The following is a 27,179-nucleotide window of genomic DNA, read 5'->3' as shown; positions in this document are numbered from 1 at the left end:
AAATGGAAATACATAAGGTTCTTAAACTATAGGTAAGTGGTATCACTTAAAGACAGACAGTGATAAGCTAAAGATACACAGCTAGTCCACGAGTTATGACAATCCAAGTTGCAATTTTTTTTCACTTTACGATGGTTTGAAAATGATATGCACTCAGTAGAAACCATACTTCAAAATTTGAATCATTATCCTCTCCTGGGTTAGCAATATGTGGTACAATGCCCTCTTGTGATGCTGAGCAGTAGCAGTAAGTTGCAGCTCCTAGTCCACCACACAATCATGAGGGTAAACAACCCATACATTTACAACTATTCTGTAACTGTACAACAATTCTGTTGTTCATTTTCAGTACAGTATTCAATAAATTACATGAAATATTCAAAACTTTATTATAAAAGACTTTCTGCTAGATGACTCTGCCTAATTTTAGGTAATATAAGTGTTCTGAGGACACTTAAAGTAGGTTAGGATAAGCCATGATGTTCAGTAGGTTAGGTGCATTAAATACACTTTGACTTATATTCAACTTGCAATGAGTTTAGGGGGATATAACCTCATTTTAAGTCAAGAATGATCTGTACACTAAACCCCTAAATAGAATTTCTCAACCTTGGAACTACTGACATTCTGGGCAAGGCAAGCCTTTTTGTGGGAGGTCTTGTGTACTGGAAGATGCTTAGTAGCATCCCTGACTTCTACCCATGGGATGATGGTAACACCCCCACCCCGACAGCATGAAAATCAAAAATGTTTCCAGGCGTTATCAAGTGTCCTCTGGGAAATAAGTCAGACCTCTCTGATGACCATTTCCCATATATCAATCACTTAAAGTAAAGCAACAAGAAAAAAAAAAGTTATAGCAAGTAAGACAAAAACAAATAAAGTGGAATCATAAAAAAATAATCCAAAAGAAGGCAGAGTAGGAGAGAAAGAAAACAAACAAGAAACAGAAAATAGTGCTTGCTGCAGCAGCACACATACTAAAATTGGAATAATACAGAGATGAGTAGCATGGCGCCTGCACAAGGATGACACACAAACCCATGAAGTTTTCGATATTTTTTAGGGGGACCTGGCTTCCTCAGTCGAGACAGCATGCAACTCTTGATCCAGGGATTGTAGTTAAAGCTGCACACTGGGCATAGAACCTACTAAAAAAGACAGGAGGGAAAGAAGTAGGGAGGAAGGGGAAATGGTAAAATAACAGGATGAAACCTAACCGGATCAAACATCATATTAAATCTCAGTGAACTAGGAACTGAGGGGAACTTCCTCAATTTGACAAAGACTGTCTACAAAACTTCTATAGCTAACATCATAGTTAATGGTGGGAAACCTGAAGCTTTCCCACTAAGTTACAAAGCAAGAATGTCCCCTCATCACTTTGTTTCAACACAATACTGAAAAGTTCTGGCTAGTGAAATAAGAAAAGGAAATAAAAGGCATACAGATAGGGAAAGAAGAAATAAAACTGTCTTTACAGATATTATGATCATCTATGTAGAAAATCTGAAGGAAATGACAAAAAGTAGTTTATTTCATTATGCTTAAACAGATCAATCGGTCAAAAGGACTTAACCCTACTCATTTATGTACCCAATAACAAAACTTCCAAGATACATGAAACAAAAATCAGTGTAACTTCAAGGATAAAGAGACAATCCCACAATTACAGAGGTTTTAATACCATATTCTCAATGAGGGAGACAAACCATAAGAGACTCTTAATCTCAGGAAACAAACTGAGGGCTGCTGTGAGGCATACGGATAGGGTGGCTGGGTTATGGACAATGGGGAGGGTATGTGCTATGGTGAGTGCTGTGAACTGATGATTCACAGATCTGTACCCATGAAGTAAATAATACATTATATGTTAATAAATAAGTAAGTCTTTAAAAAAAACCACACACACAACTAGACAGAAAATCAAGAGACACTGCATACAGTAACACTACCAGGTAACTTAACCTGACTTTTACAAAATGCTCCACCCAACAAAGGTAGCATATACCTTCTTTCCATGTTCACAGGAATCATTTACAAAGAAAGAACATATTCTGAAAAGCATATTAAGAATTCAAACCAAGGGACACCTGGGTGGCTCAGTGGGTTAAAGCCTCTGCCTTCAGCTCAGGTCATGATCCCAGGGTCCTGGGATCAAGCCCTGCATCGGGCTCTCTGCTCAGCAGGAGCCCGCTTCCCCTTCTCTCTGCCTGCCCCTCTGCATGCCTCTCTGCCTACTTGTGATCTCTGTCAAGTAAATTAAAAAAAAAAAAAAAAAAAGAAGAATTCAAACCAAATGTTCTCAGACCACAATAATGAAGTTAGAAATTTAGAATAGGGGGGATAAAAAGAAAAAGAAATTCATAACAGAAAGATCCCTGTGAAACCACTGAATACTTGGAAACTAAATAACGCATTTCTAAATAACCCCAGGGTCAAAGAAAAAATCAAATAGAAACTAGAAAGTATCTTAAAGAGAATAAAAATTTAAACAAAAAGTCAAAAAATACTGCTAAAACAGCACTTATGATGAAATGTATTGCACTCAATACCTCTATTAAAATAAAGGTCTCAAATCAATGACCTTAGCTTCCACCCTCAGAAACTAGCAAAAGAGCAATTTAAATCCAAGTAAGCAGAAGAAAGGAAATGATCAAGATCAAAGTAAAAATCAATGAAACTGAAACAAAATCAACAAATCAACAAAAAATATCAGTGAAACCAAACATTAATTCTTTAACAAAATCAATAGAACTGATAAGTTTCTAGCCAGACTGATGAGGAAAAAAGTGGGAAGACAAAAATGACCAATGTCAGGCACAAGAGAGGAGACATCACCTTCAAGTATTACAAACTTATCAGTAAACCTGTCATTTAAGTGAAAAGGACAAATTCCTTGAAAGAAACAAATTTCACCAAAGTTCACTCAGCAAGAAATACGTAACCTGAATGACCCTAATACAGTAACTGAACTATAGTAAAAAACCCTTCAAACAAAGAAAATTCCAGGAACAGATGGCTTTATTAGTGAATTCTACAAAATATGTGAGGAGGAAATAATACAAACTCTAAACAAATTTTTCCATAATACTGAAGTGGAAGGAATACTTCCCAGCTCATTCTATGAAGCCAGTATTAACCTGATATTAAAACCAGAAAAAGACATTATAGGAGAAGAAAACTACAAAAATATTCCTTGTGAACAGATATAATCTTCCTAAATAAAAATTTAGCAAAGAGAATTCAACAACACATTAAAAGAATAAAACATAACCAAATGGGGTTTATCCCAGGAATGCAACCTTGGTTTCAAAATCGATATAATTCGTTGCATTAATTTTTTTAAATGCCATGATCATTTCTATACCAGAAAAATCACTTACAAAATCCAACACCCTTTCTAAAAATCCTCAGAAAACTAAAAATAAACTAAAACTATAGAAGGGAATTTCTTCAATTTGATAAAGGGGATTTATCCAAAACAAAAATCGCATCATACTTAAGTGAAATACTGAATGCTTCTCTTAAAATTAGGAAGATAGGGATATCTGCTCTCAACATGCTACCCATCCATTCCTCTACTATTCTAAATACTGCTTTTGTAAGTAAAGTTATATGTATTTTCATTAATTCTGCCCTCCAAAGAAATACATTAGCTTTAGCTAAAAAAGCAAAAAACAAAAAACAAACAAACAACCCCCCACACACACACACACAATGAAGTCACATTACGAACGTTCTGCCTTTTTCTATAAAACTGAACTTAAAGACATTTATCAACTAAACGGGTAAGTGCCCATATGCAATAAATTCCTTTTAGAATTTAATAACATGGTAAAGATTCTTCTCTTCTGAAAAACAGTTGTGTTAAATTTTCAATGAATAAGAACTGAATCACCCACAGCTTCTCTATCTTAATTGCCAGTAGAGATATGAAGAAAAAAGGGGATGAGAGGACTTTAATGACTCGAGTAACTAATATCTTAAGGCAAAATGTAAAAGTGAAAGCAATCTTATTGTATAGAAACATTTTATCATACCCATTATAATTCTAAAATACCTGACTTACAAATCAACTTTTGGAAAACAACTCAATTAGAAGTTATATAACACTAATTAGTTCCACTTCATAAAGTAACAAATGTTTAATCCTTTGTTATCTAATTGTCCGTTTTCTGAAAACTTGTTTTAAATTGAGAATTTCCTAATGTTGATTAAGTCCATGACCTTCAACATCAACACTAATTTAGGAAGGTGACAGTAACATCAGTAGCTGGCTTGCTCTTAAATATCCAAAAGATATTTAAGCAACAACAGAAATTAGTAGAGAAGATTCAAAAGAGTAAGCAAAATAAATGACACACAGCTTTAAAAAACATTATTTGATATCCAGTTAATTTATCTGTTGACTAACAAAGTCATCTCTGACATTATTTTGCATTTCTTAAATACTAAGAGAGATAACTCTTACGTAAAATTTCAAGACACCTATATGTGAAAACCAAGAATCACTGGCTATACAAAGTAAAAACAAGAACATTAAAAAAAAAAAAAAAAAAAAACTAGCAAATGGAATCACTCATCCAAGAAATTACACAAAAAGAAAAGGAGTCTCTCTCACCCAGAAAAAAAAAAAAAAAAACACAACCCTGTGCCAGGCTACAGAGCTCTATACTTAAAAAATGCTTGGGAAGCAGTTCCTCTGGAAACTACCAAATTTGAAATGGGCAACAGATGAACACTTTACCGCCATAAGTAAAAATCAGTATAATGAAAGCAATCACTGGGGTGGGGGTGGGGCACAGAATACTCTGCATTTATCAATATCATCTATTAGACTTTTAAAATCATCCAGCATCTCCCAGATCCATTTGAGAAGTTCACAGAAACGTATCAAAACTCTTAGGTAGGGACGCCTGGGTGGCTCAGTTGGTTAAGCAGCTGCCTTCGGCTCAGGTCATGATCCCAGCGTGTCGGGATGGAGTCCCGCATCAGGCTCCTTGCTCAGCGGGGAGCCTGCTTCTCCCTCTGCCTCTGCCTGTCATTCTGTCTGCCTGTGCTCGCTCTCTCTGCCCCCTCTCTCTCTGATAAATAAATAAAATCTTAAAAAAAAAAAAAACCTCTTAGGTATTACAGAAAGGAGGAAAAAGAAATGTTGAGTACCACTGCTCTAAACCAGGGCTTCTCAAATTCTAAGGTGCATCTAACCACCTAGCACTCTTTCTAAAATGCACATTCTTGATTCAAGAGGTGTAGGATAGGACTTGAAATTCAGGAATTTTATTGAACTCCCAAATAATGCTATATTCACAAACTGAACTTTGAGTAACAAGGTTCTCAACTACGCATTTCACAAAAGGTACCTTTATGCCATAATTACTCTGGAAAATAGTTTAACAGCTTTTTAGAAAAGTTAAACAGTTTTAATATGCCCACCATACTATCATGCCATTTCATCCCCAGGTATTTACCCAAAACAAATGAAAACAGATGTACAAAAATGCTCATAGCAGCTTTATTTGTAATAGCCAAAAACCAATCAACAGATGAGTGAATAAACTGGTATGTCTGTAAAATGGACTACTCTTGCAATATAAAGACATGCATTATTGATACATGGTACAGAATGTATTAAACTCAAACAATTATGCTGTGTGAAAGAAACCAAAGAAGAATAATATGCTTTATGACCCCATTTATATAAAAAGTGTAGAAGATGCAAACCACTGATCTACAGTGACAGCAGATCAGTGACTGCCTGCAAAAGGATAGGGGGCTTATAAAGGAGCATGAGGAAACAACTTTTGGAGGTGACAGATATGTTCATTAACCGTGACTGTAGTAATAACGTTTTTACAGGTGTATACATACAAACATCAACAAACTGTACATGCTAAGTACATGCAGTTTATTCATCAATATACCTCAATAAATCTATTTTGTTTTTTAAAAGATTTTATTTAGTCACTTAAGAGAGAGAGCACGCACACACTGGCACAGAGAAGGAGAAGCAGCCACCCCCACCGAAAAGAGAGCCTGATGCCCCGGGCTTGATCCCAGGACCCCAAGATCATGATCTGAGCTGAAGGCAGATACTCAACCAACTGAGCCATCCAGGCACCCCAATAAATCTATTTTAGAAGCTATCTTTCAAATAAAAACATCTGGCTAAACAAAGTAATGTCACTATAGATAACTATATAAATTCTAACTTTTGAAACTCCATGTAATACTATGATAACAAGAAATATATATTCAGTCTTTGCCCCCATCCCTGGCACAGAGCTCCTAAAACTCTTGGAATTCCCTAAGTGGTAAGTGTGTCTTGATATTCCTAACAAATCCCTTTCAAACACATCTGAGTTTATGTTATGAGGTCACTTTTGGAAAGCACCTAAGGATGGAGGTGGCTGCCAGGAGAACCAATCGTGTGATTTAGAGGGTTGGAACTTTCAGTCCCACCCCCTAATCTCTGGGGAAAGAAGGACTACAGATTGCAGATCAATCACCAATGGCTAATGATCTATCAATCATGCGTATGTAATGAAGACTCCATAAAAAATCCCAAAGGACTGGATTCAGAGAGCTTACAGGCTGATGGATACATGGAGGTGCTTGGAGAGGGGCATGCTTCAAGAGGATATAGACACTCCGTGCCTATTTCTCTTACCCTACCCAATGCATTTCCTTCTACCTGACTGTTCCTGCTTTTTATCCTTTTATAGTAAACCAGTAACGATCAAGTAAAATGTGTCTGAGTTCTGTGAGCAGTTTAGCAAATTAACTGAACCCAAAGAGGTGGTAATTTGATACTTCCAATCTATAACCAGTTGGTCAGATGCACATGTGACAATCTGGACTTGTGACTGGCATCTGAAGGTGGGGGAAGGGAGCAGTCTTAAAGAACTGAGCTCTTGTGGGATCTGATGCTATCTCCAGATTCATCTGAATTGGATATATGCAACTGTATGCCTATACTAAAAAGAAGAGTTTCCCCCTTGGGGTGGGGTGGGCAGTGGCAGTGGCAGTGAAAGGTAACTCAGAGAGCCCTTCAGGATCTTTCTTAACTCCAAATAACCACTGAAAACGTGTCCTATAGAGTAGGTAAGAAAGCCAGTGGTGATCCAGTAATAGAATACAATGTAAAAAATCTTACTCTGTTCAGTAAAACCTGGAATTTTGCTAAACTATAAATGTGGTATTGGCAAAATACAAAATTACAATTAGACACTTTTTGAGCAATCAATCTCACTCCCACCAGTGTCCACTCTCTCAACTACCATTCTCTCCCCAGGAGTGTATTGCCATCCACCAAACTGGTAAATGTTATCACCTTCTCCCAAAGACAGTCAACTGAATCACGCTAGATACCTTATCTGAATTAGCCCAATCATATTCCATCTCCAGGAAAGTTAGAAATGAGAGTGAATCACTATTCTCAGCCAGAGCTGGTTGCTTAAACAGATATAAATTTATAAGTTATGGAGTGGCCACCTTGGGCCAACAAGAAGCCAAAGCCTGATAAATTCTTTTACGGAGAAAAATGTAGTAAGACTAAAAATATTTTTAAGAAAATTAAAATTTCATTATAAATGGGGTTCATTCCACAAATGATGGTTTGATTCAATATTATAATTCATCAATAATGAAAAGATCTGAAGGGAAAATTACCATAAATTCCAAGAAGGCACTTAAAAATATTCAAGACTCATTCATGACAGAAATACTGGAGATTTTAGATGTATTTTTATTAATCACATATATTATTATATTCCATTATAAATGCCTACTGTGCTTTTTTTTTTTTAAGATTTTATTTATTTATTTGACAGAGAGAGAGAGACAGCCAGAGAGGGAACACAAACAGGGGCAGTGGGAGAGGGAGAAGCAGGCTTCCCGCTGAGCAAGGAGCCTGATGTGGGGCTCAATCCCAGGACCCTGGGTTCATGACCTGCACCAAAGGCAGACACTTAACAACTTAGCCACTCAAGCGCCCCTGTGTTTTCCTTCTTTAATTTTTATTTATTTATTTTGAGAGAGAGAGAGAGACCGAGGGAAAAAGCAAAGGAGTGGGGAGGAAGGACTGTGTGCAGAGGGAGAGACAGAATCTTAAGCAGACTCCACGTCCAGCACCAAGCCCAACACAGGTCAGAGATCATGACTGAAATGAGAGCTGAAACCAAGAGTCAGATGCTCATCCAACTGAGCCAATCAGGTGCCTCTATATTTTGTTTTCTCCATCTGTAAATCAGTTTAGGAGAATCTACATCTTATTTAATGGAGAAACATTATAGGCAGTCACACTGAAGTAAGAAACAAAACAAAGATGCACATTATTTTCACTATTCAATGTGGAATGGAAATTTTAAATAAGGGAAGGCAATTAGAAGCAAACTACTTGAAAAAGCAGAGGTAAATTACCTCTGAAAGCAAACAATATGGCATCTGTATAATAACTCAAGAGAATCAATGCAAAAACAAGAAAAATCAGGTAACTTAAAGTAGGATATACAGTTAACAGATAAAAAGTTTTTTGAAATACAAATAATAACAAGCTATAAAGTATAATGGGGGAAAAAGGTGACATTTACAATAGAAACCAAGTGATAAAATTATCCTAGAAATAAGCTTAACCAAAAACAAGCTTAACCAAAAGCAAAGCAAATGTAAGAAAATGCACCTGAAAAATATTCAACAAATGAAGAGACAAACTATGTTCTTGAATAAGAAGTCAACATCACAAAGATGTCAATTTTCTATAAGTTAATTTATAAATGTACGATAAATGCCAATAAAAACTCCAATATTTTCTTCCTCGAGCTAGACAAAATATATAAAGTTCATATGGAAAAATAAACAAGCAACAATAGTAAGGAAAACTCTGAAAAAGGAGAACAGTAAGAATGGGAGAAGAAACTAACCTCATCATAAACTTTTAAAATTTATAAATATATAATGATAAAACAATGAAAGTATTAGAACAGTAAATCTTCAAAAAATTTTAAAAATAAAACAGTAAATCTCCAATGAAACAAAACAGAAAATTAAAAAATAAATCCAAATGCCTAAGGAATTTCAAAGATGATGAAAGTGGCATCTCAAACCAGGAAGAAAATATATGTATTTTTTAAATGCTGTTTGGACAACTGGACATCCATTTAAGATGAGGGGGAAAAAAAATGGAACTGTATACAGAGCCATGTGAACCAGAACAAACTATACAAGTTCTACAAGAAAACAAGGTAATAACCTGAGAGAGGAGGCAAAACACCTCAATTTCAATTAAAAAATCGAAGCATTTTTTAAAATTAAGAACTAAAAACTCTGGCTACATAACAACCAATATTCATCAAAAGGGAACTGATTAATTACCATAAAGAGATACAATGAAACACAACCTAGATATAGTATCAATAAATTAAAATCAATGCCTATCTCACCAGCATTTAAAAAAAAAAAGGATTTATTTATTTATTTGACAGGCAGAGATCACAAGTAGGCAGAGAGGCAAGCAGAGAGAGAGAGAGAGAGAGAGAGAGAGAGAGGTGGAAGCAGGCTCCCTGCTGAGCAGAGAGCCCGACTCGGGGCTCAATCCCAGGACCCTGGGATCATGACCTGAGCTGAAGGCAGAGCCACTGAGCCACCCAGGCGCCCCTCACCAGCATTTTTTAAACAACTGTATTTACGCTTTAAATTCCCTTGTTTTGGGGAATCACTATTCCTTCCTTCCCAACTCTCTTTACACTAATGATTAAAATGCAAACTGCAATTCTCATATACCATCCAACTCTCAGCCTACACTGTCTAGAACTAATCCAGTAATGGCCAAGATGATTCAGGCTGGGCCAGTCTTTCCACAGGTTTTTCAATCTGAAAGGAACAGATTAAAAACCAAATGTTTCTCTCTTTCTCTCTCATATACATACACACACACTCCTATATATATATATATATATATGTATATATATACACATATATAAAATATAAATAAAATATATATTATATATATATATATATTTATATATATAAAATATATAAATATCCAAGTACAGAAGAGGAACAGGAAGAAAGTACATCCACCTAAGAGTCAACCATGGATATCTGAGAAAGGCAGAATTAGAAGGAATCTGTATCTCCCTCTTTATAAATTTTTGGTATATTCTGAATTTTTTTACAAATCAGCATATAAAGGACCATTATAATGAAAAGGTCTGTATTTTCAAAAACATAAAACAAGGTGGATGTTTTGGGGTTTTACTCTTCTAATCTACAGAGACACTAGCTACCTTAAGATATGTTCAAATGGCTAAGCACATCTCCAATAATCCTTCTGTACTGCTTTACCACTCCACAGAATGAATACCATCCTGTGCCACTGTTCTAAATACAAACCGACAGTAATAAAGGCAAACAATATCTAAATTCTGTGTTTAAAATAATTCTTCTTATATTCAATATACTTATTTCTCAGTGACATGCTCCCATGTAAAAATTCTACATTTCACAACAATGTAAATTCAGTATAAAGCTTTTTAAATGCCTTAGAATTCTCAGAAAATTTAAAACTTTGTGATTCAAGTGCAATGAGGATTAATAATGGGAGAAATAATCTGTATTATCTCCTAAAACGTAATTCTTAACCTCCTTCAGGTCATTTACTTCATTAATAATCTGATGATGAGAAGAATAATCAGGAGACATATATATATATAACTGTGGTTAAAAAAGAAAAAAAATCAGTAAGTTCACAGACCCCATTAAATCTATCTCAGTACCAGAGACTTCAATTAAGAATCCCTGATATAAAATTAAGACTTAATTGAAATCCCCTAATCCACAAGGCATCCAAATTGTCTTGTCACAAATCTGCTGAAAATACATAACTAGAAATCCTATTTCCAGTTGCACTGGCTTTATAACTAGCCTAGTCTCCACTCTGCTGCCTTTGCTGCAGCTGCTCCTGATGCTGCCACCACCAACTTCTGCACCCATGTGATGCCCTCCACAATCCATCCATCAGTGAGATTTTACAAATACAAACCCAATGATGTATCCAAAACCACAGCTCCCTATTATCAAGATTAAACCTATATTCTCTTAATGAGGGAAATTACATATATATAGTTTAATATCACTTGTTACCTATCACTGCATAACTAGTAAATAATATATAACATGTTGCTGAATCAGCACACTGTTTTTCACACTGTGTTTCGAATTTCTAGTGAATCATAAAATCAGTAAGTAGCTCGTTGAACAAAACAGAAATGGGAAGGAGGAAATATATGTATAGCCAATCCTCATTAGTCTCAAATTCTGTATTTGCAAATTCACCTCACAAAAACCTGTGACCCCCAAATCACTATGTGCAGTACTTTCCACAGTCATTCAAAGAATGTACAGAGCTGTATTTGAGTGGCCCCAGTCATCTGTTCCCAGCTGGAGGTCAAACAAGGTGACACTCTTTGTTTCAGCTCTCACACTGTAAACAAGTGTACTTCTAATGTCCTTTTTAGTGCCACTTTTTCACATTTTTGTGGTTTTTTTGTTGATGTCATTGTTTATAGGTTCCCCAAGTGTAGTGCTGAAGTGCTGTCTAGTGTTCCTAAGCACAAGAAGGCTGTGATGCACCTTACAGAGAAAATATTTGTGTGTGTGGTTTTTTAAAAAATTTATTTATTTGACAGAGATCACGAGTAGGCAGAGAGGCAGGCAGAGAGAGAGGGGGAAGCAGGCTCCCTGCCAAGCAGAGAGCCCAATGCCGGGCTCGATCCCAGGACCCTGGGATCGTGACCTGAGCTGAAGGCAGAGGCTTTAACCCATCGAGCCACGCAGGCGCCCCAAGAAAATACGTGTGTTAAGACAAGCTTCATTCAGGCACAAGTTAGAGTGCTGCTGGCTGCTGAGTTCAATGCCTAGAATCAACAATATATTTAAAATGGAAACATATATAAAACAAGATTATGCATTGATTTGGTTGATAAAAATATTGTGACCAGAGGTTCACAGGATTCCAGCCCTGCATCTCCTTTAGGAGAAATGGTTTAGTATTCCATAATTCACTGTTCATGGCAACTTTACAGAACGTAACTATGGGGGAAAAGGTCAACTGTTCATTTGCATGGGTGTGCGTTGTCAAGCTGAACTTTATTTCTGTTATATACATACACAATGAATCAATTTTAAAAAGTTTAAAAGCTCAAGAATTAGTTACAGCATAGAGAAATACCTCTGACAGGAGTGGTAAAATGGCAAGGTAGATAGGCCGGGGACATGGGCACACATACTAACCCCTTTTTCTGCCTAGAATCAAAATCACCCATCAATTGTGATTCCGTTGCTAACTCTGGGGTAAGGTCTACACATCTACTTTACAAAAGCATCCCAGATTATTCTATGTGGTCAAGATGAGAACTGCTATTCTCCCTCCTAAATTGGTAGTTTTCAAATTGGTCACTGGACAGGCATCATGAGGAACATGCTAAAAAATACAGATTCCCGGGCCCCATTCCAAACCCACTACAAGCTACAATTATCAGAATGGAGCCCAGTGATCAGTGTTTTTAACAAGCCCTCCAGGTGATTCTGATACATGACAAAGTTTGAGAATCACTGACCTAAATCTTTTGTTACTTCTTTAGGAGGTATTTTGAAAGCCCTGATGAACTAACTCTTTAAGTTGGCTGAGCTGATACATCAAACAAAGCTGAAAAAGAACTACTACTGACTGAAGCACCGATAATGTATAGAAAATCATCTAAGTACTTTACGGAAAGTGTCTTCTGTGCTTTAAACCAAAATAAGTAAAATCTGCACATTTCTTGTATAATAATGAAGCAGCACTATTTCTTTAGGTCATCCTCCATATCACAAAGTTTCTTTTCCCAGAGCTCTTCAAACAGGAATTGCTTTTTTTTTTTTTTAAGGAGAGTGAGGATAGGGAAGAGGAGATGGAAAGAAAGACTCTTGAGCATCAGCATGGAGCCTGTTGGGGCACTCCATCTCACAACCTTGAGGTCATGACCTTAGCCAAAACCAGGAGTCAGATGCTTAACCAAATGAGCCACCCAGGCACAGCTCTTTACACAAGTTTGCCTACCCTAAAAGGTAACTCTACACTAGATCACAATTCCTCAACCCTCTAACAACTCTGTGGGGCATCACACGCTGTCTGTAATCTGAAGTACACAGCAGGTGTTGTTTATTCCACCAGCAAATATTCACTGAATAACTACCGTATGTCATTCACTGTACCAGATGATAGATACAAAAGTACAGACATGGCCCATGTATTCATGGATATATATGCTGGATGAATAAGCACGCACTTCAATGAAAGTTTTAGAGAGTACAATCTGTATGAAAGATCCAGCTTACCAACATGATAAGCAGAAATAAACCGCTTCCTTCAAAACAGTAGACTACTGTTGCTCTTCTGACCAAAACTTCTATTTAAGGCCATAAACAACTCAGAGAGAAAATACACTGACAAGCCACTTAATCAATCATTAATCTGACTTTAAAATATTTACCTTGTATATAAGAAAATAAACAGAAGTCCTATGTATAACGCAAGGCTTACAGACAGCCAAACTGCCACATGGGGATAAAAGATTAAGGATTCATATCCAAACTTTAAAATGATTCAACCAGAAAGCTACAATCTGCCAATTCCCAATTCTTCAGAGATTTTAAAGGAAAAAAATTTAAAATCAAAATTATTTGACTTTATGATGCTAGATTAAGAAACTAACTCTAAGATCACATATTATAAAATACAGGAAATATTTGCCTTCATGTTGTAAGAAGCATTTGTTCACAAGTTTTTTAGGATAAACATACATGATACTAACAATAGATGCCTCTGTAGAGTGTCTGGGAATTGTAGGGAAGGAAGGACAACTTACTTTTCATGTATCAATTTGTGCTATTCAGTTTTTATATTTAAATCATGTGGGTCTATTATTTTTCAATGTAAAAAAACCTAGCAAATGCCTTAAACATGAAGGTAACATATTGTTTATAGTAGCATCTCCAATATAATAATGGAAATAAAATCTTTAGCCTAACTTTATATATTTGGGACAAAGATGACACAGGAATAGGATTGCCACTTGGGCCAAAGAAAATCTTGAGGTGTTCTGAACCTCAAGTCACAGACCCCCCCCAAAACTTGGGTGAGAAAATAGTCATTTCTCTAATTCCACTAACTTCTACCAAATTTAACATTTCCTTCAATTACTAATGTCAGCAAAAGGCAAAATAGTAGTACTGGTTAACATTAGGACTAGCAACACAACAGAAATCACAGATCATTTCATTGTCATATTAACAGTGGTTGCACTTGTTGAAATACTTATACTTATCACTACTTCAACTTAGACTCAACTCTAGATCTGTCAGTATGCTGATAAGGCATGTAAATCACAAATTGTTTTAATATTTTGATAACCTGCAATACAACTGGTTTTATATGATTTTATTTTATGCATTTAAAACATCATTCTGATTCAGGCCCTCTGCCTATTATTTTAATTCTTTCTGGAACTGAGCTGTATAAGTTCTTTATATATTTTGGATACTAACCCTCTACTGGATATGTCATTTGGACATATCTTCTCCCATTCAGTACACTGTCTTGCCATTTTGCTGATCATCTCTTGAGCTGTACAAAAGCTTTCAATTTGGTGTAGTCTCGATAGTTTATTTTTGCTTTTGTTTCCCTTGCCTCAGGAGACATATGTAGAAAACTTTCTATCACCCATGTCAGGGACACTATTACTGCTTATGTTTTCTTCCGGGAGTTTTAAGTCTCACATTTAGGTCTTCAATCTATTCTGAGTTTATTTTTTTATATGGTATAAGGAAATGCTCCAGTTTTCCCACTATATATTCTTGCCTCCTTTGTCGTAGATTAGTTCACCACACAAGCACAGGTTTACTTCTGGGGTTTCTATTCTATTCCATTGATCTATGTGTCTATTTTTATATCTGTACCATACTGTTTCAACTACAACAGTTTTGTAGTATTATATCTTGAAGGCTGGGATTATGATGCCTCCACCTTTGTTCTTCTCAAGACTTCTTTAGCTATTCAAGGTTTTTCTGGTTCCATACAAATGTTAGCATTATTTGTTCTAATTCTGTGAAAAATGCTATTGGTATTTTGATAGAGACTGCTTTAAATCTGCACATGGCTTTGGGTAGTGTTAACTTTTTTTTTTTTAAGTTGGCTCCACTTCTGCTGTGGAGCCCAACGCAGGGCTTGAACTCATGACCCTGAGATCAAGACCTGAATGAGCTGAAATCAAGAGTCAGATAGTTAACCAACTGAGCCACCCAGATACCTCAGTCGTACAAAACATTTTAACAACATTAGTTCTTCCAACCCATCAGCATAGAATATCTTTTCCTTGTTTGTGTCACCTTTAATTTCTCTCATTATTGTTTTATAGTTCTCCAAGTACAGGTCTTTCACTTCCTTGGTTAAGGTTATTCCTAGGTATCTTATTCTTTTTGGCACAACAGACATTTTTCCAAATACATCCAAAAAGCCAAAGACACACAAAAAGATTTTCAACATCATTATTCATCAGGGAAATGCCAGTCAAAACCACAATGAGATATTACCTTACACCCATCAGAATGGCTACAATCAGAAAGACAAGAAATAACAAGTGAGAGTGGTGAGAGTACAGAGAGAGTACAGAGAGAAAGGAACCCCTATGCACTGTCAGTGGGAATGTAAATTGGGACAGTCACTATGGAAAACAGTAGCAAAAAAAATAAAGTAGAACTACCATATGATTCAGCAGTTCCCCTCCTGGGTATTTACACAAAGAAAACAAAACCACTAATTTAAAAAGATACATGCACCTCTGTGTTTACTGCAGCTTTATTTACAAGCCAATATCCAAGATACGGAAGCAACCCAAGTGTCCATAAGTAGATGAACAGAGCTCGGGCAGGAAGGCTTCCTCCCTCTTCCACTCCTCCTCCTTGTGTACCCTCTCACTGTGTCTCTCTCTGTCAAATGAATAAATAAAATCTTTAAAAAAATAAGGGGGGGGGACTTGCCATTTTTGCAACATCCTGGGTAGACTTACAAAGTATAATGCTAAGTAAAATAAGTCAGACACAGACAAATACTATCTGATTTCACTCATGTGGAATCTGAGAAACAAAACAAACGAACAAAGAAAAAAAGGGACAAACAAAAAACCCAGACTCCTAAATACAGAGAACAAACTGATGGTTGCAGCGGGAGGGCAAAGGTAGAAAGGGAAATAAAGGGGATTAAGAGTACACTTATTTTGATGAGCACAGAAGAATGTATACAATTGCTGAACCACTATACTGTATACCTGAAACTAATGTAACAATGTAGGTCAATTATACTTTAAAAAAAAAAAATCATTTCGAGCAGTTTTACCAGACTGCAAAGTCCAAGTCACAAAAGGTTAAGTAAGGAGCCTTAGAAAATGGTTCTTAAATCAGATGCAACAGTCCCCATTTGGAAATAAAAGGAGAAATTTTGGGGGGTTATGCCAATTGGAATGCTACCAGAAATTAGCAGGCAGGATATCAATAAACTTCCTGCTATGCCTGGGACAGTCTCATACATCCAACAAATTGCCAAAAACGTGTCAGTCAAGAAACACCTCAAAGATCAAACAAATGGCAAGATTACCCTCCTCAGTACCATGCTTGCCAAAGTTTCCAAACTTAAATGTTTATCCCAGAGTGCACTGGTTTATTAGAACATCTCTCTTCATTTAATTCTCTAGTGTATACCACCCACTGAACAGTTTTCTATCACTAAAACGGACTTTCCCCCATGACCAACTAAATAATCCAAGAAAAAAAAATCACTTCTAAAAACAAATACAATATTTATCAATTATTCAGGAGTCAAGTATTACTCTGAGGATTAGAGTAAATTTTCTTTGTTGTTAATTTTCAAAGTCTTTAATTTTTTTTAAATCATTTGGACTGTTAAATGCTCTGTCAGAGATAGAAGGAGAAAAATGTACATATCAATTTGCTAAAGTTTGACAACTATAAAAATATATGTAATTGACTGAAGAAAAAAATATGAAACTATACCTCAAAATAACATATGGAAATATGCTTTTACTTTTCCATATTCCTTCACATTATCCTGTACAACTGAAAACTGTTATTAATAATAAAAAAAAAATAGCAGTTGTCTGCATAAGACACTGACTTAAGTCTACTTAAAAAGTTAATCTTTCAGATTATCTTTTGAGATACTCCTCATTAAACAGATGAAGCAAAGTGGCTCCATGAGATGAAGTAATTTATCCTGCCCAGAGGGAAAGTGGCAGAGGCCATGACTGGAACCTAAGCCACAATTCTAAAGTACTAACTTCATCAAATTAGCACTACAAGTAAGAGCTGCTTGTGGACTCCCCAACCAATAACCTCATATCCTTTGTCTACACTCCTCTCCAAAAAAGGAAGTGAGAAAGCTGGAAGTAAAGATACGAGTTAGAGAGTTAGCAGAGAGCCTGACTCTTCCAATCTGCGTTCTTCTGACTGCACAGTGACACTAGTGGGCAAGAAAAAAGAAACCAAAAAGCATATATAAGGAAGTGGTGCTAAGGAGAATCTGTAAGTGGCATCATCTTCCTCCACTTATTAATCCCACAAAGAACAGTGCTGCATGGTAGACTAGACAAACCCAAAGTTTTGTTTCATTGAAGTGTAGAGAAGGCAAAATATAATCAGGGATCAATTTTAAGATAAAATCAAATAATCATGACAGACCTACTGTTATCTACATTGGTCTCCTTCCTGGCTTATTCCTACCTATCATCCTTTCCTTATGCTACCCCTACACATCCATTACTGTTTTTCTACCTCAACTTTACTTGTAATGAAATGAAGATGTAGAGCTGTATGTTTAATAATACAATCAAATTCAATCCCAGGGTCCCATATATTGTCAATGCCTGTATTATAAACTTTCTATCACCTAAGTGTCTGGATAGGTATCCAGCCTATGGCGAGTAAAATGAAGACAGTATACCTTCCTTAAGGTATCTTGTCTAATTGGGAAAATAAGGGTCTATCTTCTCACTCTCTCATGCATATATCCATATCCATCCATCCACACACAAATGCACACACCGGTCAAGTGAGAGTCATGAGATACCAGAAAATTAAAATAAACTTAAATGGTATGGGCTAAAAAGTATGCCAAAATTCAGAATATTTACAGCAATGAGTAAGATTAGTAAAGAGAGTGAAAGAAAACTTCATGAAAGCAAGGGAACTGATCACACCCAAAACATACAGAGTGGACTTCTCCACTGATCTCTAGGAAAAATAAGTATCAAATAGTAGAAAAATATAACTGAATCTTTAAAAAAAAAAAATACAACCTCTAAACCAAATTAACAGCATTGCAGTAACTTTTTAAAGAGTTAAAGCTTACCTACTAGTAGCTTCCTAACACTTAGTCTCTCACTTGTTAGCTCTTTTCATCTACTTAATATTCTGGACAATATGCCTAGTAGGTAGAAATGTGGATTCACAGATGCAAGTAATTTTTAGACCCAAAGGCACTTTAAAGGTCACTCAATCCAATTCTATTTCCCAAATGAGGAAACTAAGGGCCAGGAAGGTTAAATAGTATCTTTGAGGTCACACAAAATGCATCCCTTACTACTCTGAAAATTAATATGAAAGGTATGCTTTCTTTAAAAAGATTTTGGAGTCTTCTTTTATAGTCCTTAACTTAAATTTCCTTTAAAATTTGCAATACACACCTTACTATTTTATTATAAAATAGGCAAAACATTGTTACCTCATTAAAACACTTTACAAACTTAAGGTTTATAAAAACACCCTAAATGTTCAAATTCAGGAGTCAAACCATGGATTAAAACAATTTAACGATTTAACTCCACAATTTTTGGTAACTCTGTTACATACACACTATTAGTAAGTCTCTTAAGGGCAGCTACCTAGCTAAAGCCTCATTCTCAAGGGTAACCCTTAACAGCACATTAAGTACTAATCACTATCCCTGTCCCCTGTCAGACTGTCACTTACAGGTACATAGATACCTGAAGCAAGCCAAACCAATAATGTCCTTTAACACCAGGATCTGGGATTTGGAAATGAAAAAAATGTAACAGTGATGAGAATAACAGCTAATATTTACTGACTGCTTATTGAATGCCACAAATTCTCCCAAGTGCACCACAATTCATCTTCTCAACAACCCTATGTGATTTTATAGATCAAGTTAACCTGCCAGGGGACTCAAAACCATTTCTGTTCTGGCTCCAGAACATATACACTTAACTACTACCTCTTACCTACTACCTTAACTATACTACCTCTCAAAAGATTGGGAATTGTTAATGTCACTTGCTGCTAAGGGCCCACAGCTTGCCCTGGTTCCAGGCCTTCCCAAGCCTTGACTGTTCAAAAGCCTTCTTTGGAATCTTTGAGACAACATCCAGGAATGAAAGAAACCAGATTTGGTTTTTTGTTTCTGTTACTTGAAACTAACCTAATGATCCCACCTGTTAAATTAATTTTTAGGCCTCATTTTTAGAGAAATGATACTGATGAAACCTAAATTTATACCATAGATAAATCATTCCTTTACATTTTTTTAAAAGAGAAATGTGTTTACAAAAGGCATTCACTTCAAAGCTTCTTTTATATCATTCCCTGAGGCAAAACCTTTTTTTTTTAAATTTATTTATTCCTCAAAGAGAGAGGGAGAGTGGGAGAGAGAGAGAGAGAGAGAGAGCGCGAGCACACCATGTGCACACAAGAAGGGGGAGCAGCAGGGAGAGGGAGAAGCAGGCTCCCTGCTGAGCAAGGAGCCGCAGATCATGACCTAGGGTTGAAGCAGATGTTTAACCAACTGAGCCACCCAAGTGCCCGAGGCAAAAACTTCCAATGACTCTTCCATGTTACAGAATAATAAGTGAGAGATCAGTGGAAATATAATAAACCTTAGGTATCACCTAGTTCTCTTTTTATAAATGAAGCAATAGTAAAGATCAGAGCCCTAGAGTCAATCCCTCATAGGGTTTGAGTTCAAATACTGTTTTGCTATGTTCTAACTCAGGCAGGGGTGACCCTGGGCAAGACACTTAAATCTCCAAAGCCTCAGTTTCTTTTGGAAAAGAGACAATATACTACTACACACCCTGTTGTTATAATGAGTTCTAAACCATCTACTGAATTTAACAAAGTACCTGGCACATACTCAACACACACTCAATAAATGGTAACTGATGGTAGTGATGAATGACCTGATGCTCAGAAAAGGCAGGGAACTTTCCCAGATCATCTGGTTACTAAGAACAGAAACAAAACTAGAAACAGACTTCACACTTGCAAGTCAGTGCTCTTTTTTCTGTACCATCCTATAATTTCCTGGATCTAACGTTCGAAACTATCTCCAATCTGGTATAATTCTACCCTTTTTTCAACCTTGTCATGACCCTAACTTTTATTCATTCATTCACCAAATATTTATTGAGGGTTTTCTTTGTTCTGAACAGTTTCTAGTGTTGAAGATATAGCACAGAACAAAAGAGGGGGAAGAAAAATAAAAGCCACCTGCATAACCAAAAAAATGGGGAGAAAGAGCTAAGAGAATGACCAGCTCAGAAATGACAAAGGGCTCCCCTCCTGAAGTTTCTATCAGCAGGGGATAACGGATTGAAAAGGACAGGTAAAATACACATAACATGGAAGAACCTTCCTTTAGTCTACTTAACATCCCCAGAAATTGTTTTTGTTTGTTTTTTTAAAAACTTATTTATCTGAGAAAGAAAAAGAAAGATGATGTGCATGAGCATGCGGTGGGAAGGGGCAGAGAGAGAAGAGAAGCTTAAGCCAACTCTGCACAGAGCACAGAGTCCCACACAGGACTTGATCTCAAAACCCTGAGATCGCAAACCAAGAGCCTAAACCAAGAGCCTAAATCAAGAGAGAGATGCTTAACCAACTGTGCCACCCCGGCACTCCAACATCCATAGAAATTGCTTTAAACATTCCTTCACTCAAGTATTTTTGTCAACACACACTGTACAACCAAACCTGAAAGCCCAAATTGTTAAATATCTCTCCAACCCCTCTATACATTCTAATAGCAATTTTCTCTCTTAACTACACTGACATTTAGATTTTTCTAATGCTCTTTGTCAGGTGAACTTAACCTGATAGTTTATGCTAACTTTCCAGATACGTTTTTGACTTCAATGACTCATTTAAGTTCTCTGAAGTCAAGATCTGTATTGTATTCTTTTAATTTTAATCCTAATCCTAAAACTCCAGCACACAGTCTTACAAATACTTTTAGACATATTTAACCTCTTTAAAATAGTTCACTAATGTCTGGGACATCTGGGTGGCTCAGCTGGTTAAGCCGCAGCCTTCAGCTAAGGCCATGATCCCAGAGTCCAGGGATATAGAGTCCCACATCAGGCTCCTTGCTCCACAGTGAGCCTTCTCTCCACCTCTGCCTGGTTGTGAACTCTCTCTCGCTCTCTCTCTTTCTCTCTCTCTCTCTCTGACAAATAAATAAATAAATAAAGTCTTTAAAAAAATACTTACAAATATCCTATTTAAGTAACACCCGGCACTCAGATGATACCTGGTAAGTATTTGCTTTTGTTGAAATAAATGTTAAATGTTTTTACAAGATCAATTTACAAAATTCTATTTTATATCCTCTCTAGAACCCTATCATGATCTAGGAAATGTATCAGTGCCAAAAGTAACTTTGAAATGTGAGAAAGACTGAATATATTCCTACTCTATCATTGAAAATGTCCCTTAAAATATTAAGAGAATACCAAAATTAGACAACTAAAACATAAAAGGAGAAAAAGTAATTCAAATCAGTCACGGTCTTCTTCTTTAAAAATAAGCAGAATCACCTGCTTCATGCAGAGTTTGGTTCAAGGTACATGTTACTACAAAAAGATATCATACATAAACCTACATACACCTGTTAAGAATAATTAACACAAGACAAAAATTAATATTGCAGCCATACCTTACGTATAAAAAAATTCTTTATTTAAGAGTCTCTCACTCAAGGGGGGGGGGGGGGGCGGAAAGGCTTGGCATTTATGTATATGTTATACCAAAGTAAGAAACCAAAAAGAATTCCCCTAAGAATAATTTACCAAATTCTGCTAATAAATTTTATACACACACACACAGAGTGTTTCACAAAAACATAGATCTTCGTACAGAAAAAAAAAATTAAAGGCTCATTCAACATTTAACCCACATTTAGCAAGCATATATTATTTGTCATTATTATTTGTTCTGGGGAACAAAATATGCAACCTTACAAAGATTACATTCTATTAGGATAAAATCTAAATAATAAAATAGGATAGTTTCCCACAAACTTCTTATATGCTTAAGATAACATAAACATTCAGATAAACACAATGGTGCCAGGACAGGGAAGCAAAGCTAACAAACTTCTAAGAAAAAAAAGAAACAGAAAATCTGAAAAGCCCAAAGCAAAAATCAGACACAGTTCAGTGACCAAAAACTACACTTAATAATGTAATATTCCAATCAAACTGATGTCATCTTTCAAAGTTCCCTAAATTATAAAAAGTAAAACATTATTTATACTGTAATGAACTTGTAACAGTTCAGAAGCTAATCTGTGGTTCCGTAAGAAGTTAATATGAAGCTTAGTAGTTATAAGAATGGTTTTTGTGATATTAAAGGCAAGGGCATTCACTCACTCTGCCAGTTACTAACAGCGAGACCTGCAGTTTCTTCATCCATAAAATAAAAACAATAATACTCCCCAGGACTGTTACAAGGATTAAATGAAAACCCAAAACAGGAAGCAATTCAAATATCCAGATGGATGGATGAATATATCAATTCACTAGAACACTATTCAGTAAAAAGGAATGGACTGATACATGTAACAAGGATGAATCTTTAATGCAGCATGCTGAGCAAAAGAAGCCTAACAGAAGGGAATACGAAATCCATTTAAATGAAATTCTAGAAAAGATAATACTTATCTACAGGAAGAGAAAGCTAATCAGCAGTTGCTTTGAACTACTAGTGGAGAGGGACTGACTTGCAAAGAAGCAAAAGGGAACTTCTTGGGTGTTTGAAATGTTGTTTTATCTTTTTTTTTTTAAGATTTTATTTATTGGGGGGGGGGGCGAGCACAGGCAGACAGAATGGCAGGCAGAGGCAGAGGGAGAAGCAGGCTCCCTGCCGAGCAAGGACGCTGGGATCATGACCCGAGCAGAAGGCAGCTGCTTAACCAACTGAGCCACCCAGGCGGCCCGAAATGTTGTTTTATCTTGATTGTGGTGTCATTTCCTCAGGTGTACACATCTGTCAAAACTCATCAAACTCTATGCTTTAAATGAACACACTTTACTGTATGTAAATTTTACCTCAAAAAAGTTGGTTTTTAAAAAAGATTAAATGAAATAATAGTACGTAAAGTTCTTAACGTTACCTGAGACACTAGAAATATTCAAAAAATGGTATTATAAAAAAATATCAACTGCCACTATACAACACTCGGGGAGGTGGCAGAATCACCGATCACCTGATCTCTCTGGCTAAGTTCTAAATAAACATATGTTTACAGTATCTGACCTAAACCAAGTGCCATGTGGAGCACGATCAAGATTAGGAGGGCAAACCTTAGGCTAAAGAGAAACTAAGGAAAGGGAAGAGAAGATGGCTGTATGTCCAAAAGAAAATGAAGAGCTAAAAGAATGACAGAGTGGTATCAGTGCCAAACAACACCTAAATTACCTCAACTAAGTATCATCAAAATGTAACTCAAAACTGAGTCAATGACTATATAAACAAAGTCTAATAACAATCTGATAAATATAGTCCTTAATTTTACTGGCAGGGGCAGCGGGGAGCGGGAATAGAAGAGAAGTAAAATCCATGAAGGTGGTTCAAGTGCAGTCAAAGGATTCTGTCAACCAAACAGCAAGGGAGTCATACTGTGGACAGTTTAGCAATGCAAAAAGCAACAATTATAAATCCACAATCCAAAGCTTTTTGTTTTTTTTTTTTTTTAAAGTCTACATGATTAAAAGAAATACTTATAAAAGTAATTAGAACATGCTGATAATGGAAGCTGAAATGAAATACAATTCAACTGAAACACAAAACATTTATGAGATTTATATTTTACTGCTGCTTAGAACTGTTGATCATGGAAGAACATTTTTTTGAAGAACAAGTAATTCTGCTGAATAACAGAAATCCTGTAAATAAGACCAGAAGAACTGAACTGGCTGTCACTCATGAAAGCACAAGTCTTTTGACTTACATGTCAACTTAAAAGATGAAAAGAAAAAAAACTAACACCCCAACTGGACATTCTGGGAAGGGAAAAACTTTAGACTATAAATCTTAACTGTCAGAGTTTGTTTAGTTTTGTTTTGATTTTAAGTACCTCCACTTGGAACACTGAAGAGGTAGAAAGGACAGGACAAAGAGTCAGAAGTCCAGGGTTTCAACTCTAGTTCCACCAGAAGCTGGATTTCTTCTTCCCTAAAATTGGACAGCTGAAGCAGCGTACTGAAAATTGTCCAATATAATCTAATTTCCAATCTCTAGATGGGAAACCACAACTTCCGAAAAAGTTAATAGGGAAAGGGTTAAACATTTGTTTTTTAATACATCCTTAAAAGAGTAACTAAAATGCAGTTTTCTTCCTCAATTCAGATAAAATACCAAAATATATGTGGCAACCTAAGGACCTAAAGCAGTAAATATATTGCTGATCACCGTTCACAAAAAGCAGCTTATCTTCCAGGGCTAACTGTTCATTCTAGAACAAGTTTCCTGATTTCAGTTCTTCCCAAACCAAAATAACGGGATCCAAGGAATTACATTCTATATTGATACTTCAAGACTCATGAGCTACCTCTCCTTTTTTATCAAAACCCACAAAATAATAAATTTAACTTTGTGGAATACAAAGTTGTGTTTTTTAAAGTTTAATTCAATTAATTCTCCTACATACTATAACTTTAATTATCATTCACATAGAAAACTGAGCTAAGGTAGAAATAAACTTTAAGAATAAAAAGAATGTTCTCATATGACTTAGATCTAAATCTACTGCAAATACTGGGTTTTCTTTTGCTTGGGGGAGTCATCTTATTATTTGAAAAGCTGAATATTGAATGTTCACCCTGATACTATTGCTATATTCATTTTCTACTCAAAATGCAAGACTTTCAAGTAACCAAAGACCAAAGAGAAATGTGATTAAATCACAGCAGAAAGTAGTAATAACAGGGTAATATAATGAGGTCAGAACTGGAGCAGCCAATCAAAAGCATAAAAGCATTTCCTGCAATATTAATAGTCAAAAGAGAAAACCAATCACAGCAACCTCGAGCCTTCTTCTGACAGTCACAGAAGCAAGAGAACCAATCCACGCACAACCAGGGTTGACAATAAGGCGGGACCGCAGGTTCATTGAAGAAATTCTTGAGGGTGCAGTTACTATGAACTTCGCACGCAAGTAACACCATTCCAGAGTCATAAACACAGTCAAGCCAGATAAAATTCATCCGTATGCAAAATCCCGTCAGGGAGAAAAGCACAATTTTTGCAGAAAGCAATGTATTATCAAAAAACGTAACTGTCAGTTTAGATGCATTAAATCCTCAACTTCTAAAAGACCCTCCTCTTCGATGACAATTCTCGGGGACACGGCGCGGGGACCGGGCAGCGCCAGCAGCTCCTAGCGGAACATCTCCATTTGCTTTCTAACGCTGCGCGCCGAGCCGGCGCCTTCCTGGACAGGCCGGCAGCGCCGTCCCTCTCGCGGCCGGGGAGCTAGCCGGTCAACGGCTTTCTACCGCTACACCCCACTGGGTAGTCACGGCCCCCGCCCTTCCCCGCCGCAGTGCTGCACCGCCTCATCCCGCCGCACCACCGCCAGCTCGAGAGCGAGGGTTACCTTGCTAGAAGGAAGAGGATTGTTTTGAACGCGTTTTACTTTCCATAGTCATTTTAAAAAGAACCCAATGCAAAACTAAATTTGAAAGTTGGGGGGGGGGGAATCCTTCCTATCCAAAGAATCCCTCGCTCATTAATTAAACCCGCACCGGAGAAAGATTGGGGGGAAGGAAGGAGGTAAACAGAGGCCGTACGCCAAGTGCGGCCAGAACATCCCCTGCGCCATTCCCGGCCGCCGCTTACGGCAAGGCCCCCTTACGGCAGCGTAAGCGGCGCTGCGAGCTAATCACAACACTGGGACGCAACAACATGGCGGCCGCGGGCGGGCGCTGCGCCGGCCGAGAGGGTTTACGCTACTCCGCCGGCGTAGGGTCCCATGCATTGGAGCGGCAGAGGCGCCCTCCAGCGAGCGTAAAGCGCTCTGTGAATGGCGAGGCCCGACTGACAAAGGGGAGGGGGGAGGAGGGAAGGGGGGGTAATAAACACTCGAGTCCCTACCGATTCCTCCTCCTTCTCCATCCCGGTGGGCATCTGGGGCACGGCCCGGTTGATGGAGACGCAGTCGTTGAGATCAGGCATGTCCTTGCCGCGGTAGATAGGCAGCGGTTTGGCGGCGTCCAGCGCCCGCGCTCGGAAGGAGAGTTTACTCATTGTCTCCCCGCCTTACAGGAACAGCCCGGGCGGCGGCGGCGGGGCGGGCGGGGAGGGGGGGAGGACTCCCGCCGCCTCCTCCACCTCCTTCCTCAGTGCAGCGCGGCCGGCCCGCTCCTCCTCCTCCTCCTCACTGCCCCCGGCCACAGCATGGGCGCCCACCCCGCCCGAAAACAGCCCCCCGCCGCCCGCGGCCGCTTCCACACACTAGATCCGCCGCTCGCCCGCCCGATCCGCTCCCTGCGCCATGGCCAACATGGCGGACATTACCACAGCGGCGGCGAGCGATCCCGGCAGCCCGCGCGAGAGCGCGCCCCCGCCGCGGGGACGCGCCTCGCCCTCTCCCTCCCTTCCTCCCTCCTTCCTCTCGGTTCCCCTCCCTAGCCTGCCCACCCACTCTCTCCGCGGCGCGGCCGGCCCGCGGGAGCGTGCTCAGCCTCGGGCAGCTCAGGGGAGAGGGGGCGGCGGCGGCGGCCCTCGGCTTGCCGGCCGCGTCTAGCCCTGTGGCAGGTGCCAGGTGCGCAAGT

The 27,179-nt window shown here is 37.7% G+C and overlaps 1 protein-coding gene and 1 non-coding gene across 3 annotated transcripts in view; one reads left to right on the top strand and one right to left on the bottom strand.

Moving 5' to 3' along the window:
* EPC2 (enhancer of polycomb homolog 2) overlaps positions 1-26,926 on the bottom strand; it is a 113,694-nt gene extending 86,768 nt beyond the window's left edge. For both annotated transcript variants that reach the window (XM_059166808.1, XM_059166809.1), the window contains exon 1: positions 26,500-26,926. In XM_059166808.1, coding sequence (XP_059022791.1) covers positions 26,500-26,652 — 153 coding nt within the window. In that variant the 5' untranslated portion in view covers positions 26,653-26,926. The remainder of the gene's footprint in view (positions 1-26,499) is intronic.
* Positions 957-1,063, top strand: LOC131828306 (U6 spliceosomal RNA). Its single transcript, XR_009352331.1, has one exon. It is a non-coding gene; the product is annotated as a U6 spliceosomal RNA (small nuclear RNA).
* Positions 26,927-27,179: the final 253 nt, after the last annotated feature.

This window comes from Mustela lutreola, chromosome 3 (genome assembly GCF_030435805.1).
Source record: "Mustela lutreola isolate mMusLut2 chromosome 3, mMusLut2.pri, whole genome shotgun sequence".
NCBI lineage: Eukaryota > Metazoa > Chordata > Mammalia > Carnivora > Mustelidae > Mustela > Mustela lutreola.
This window is presented reverse-complemented; position numbering and strand designations above follow the sequence as displayed.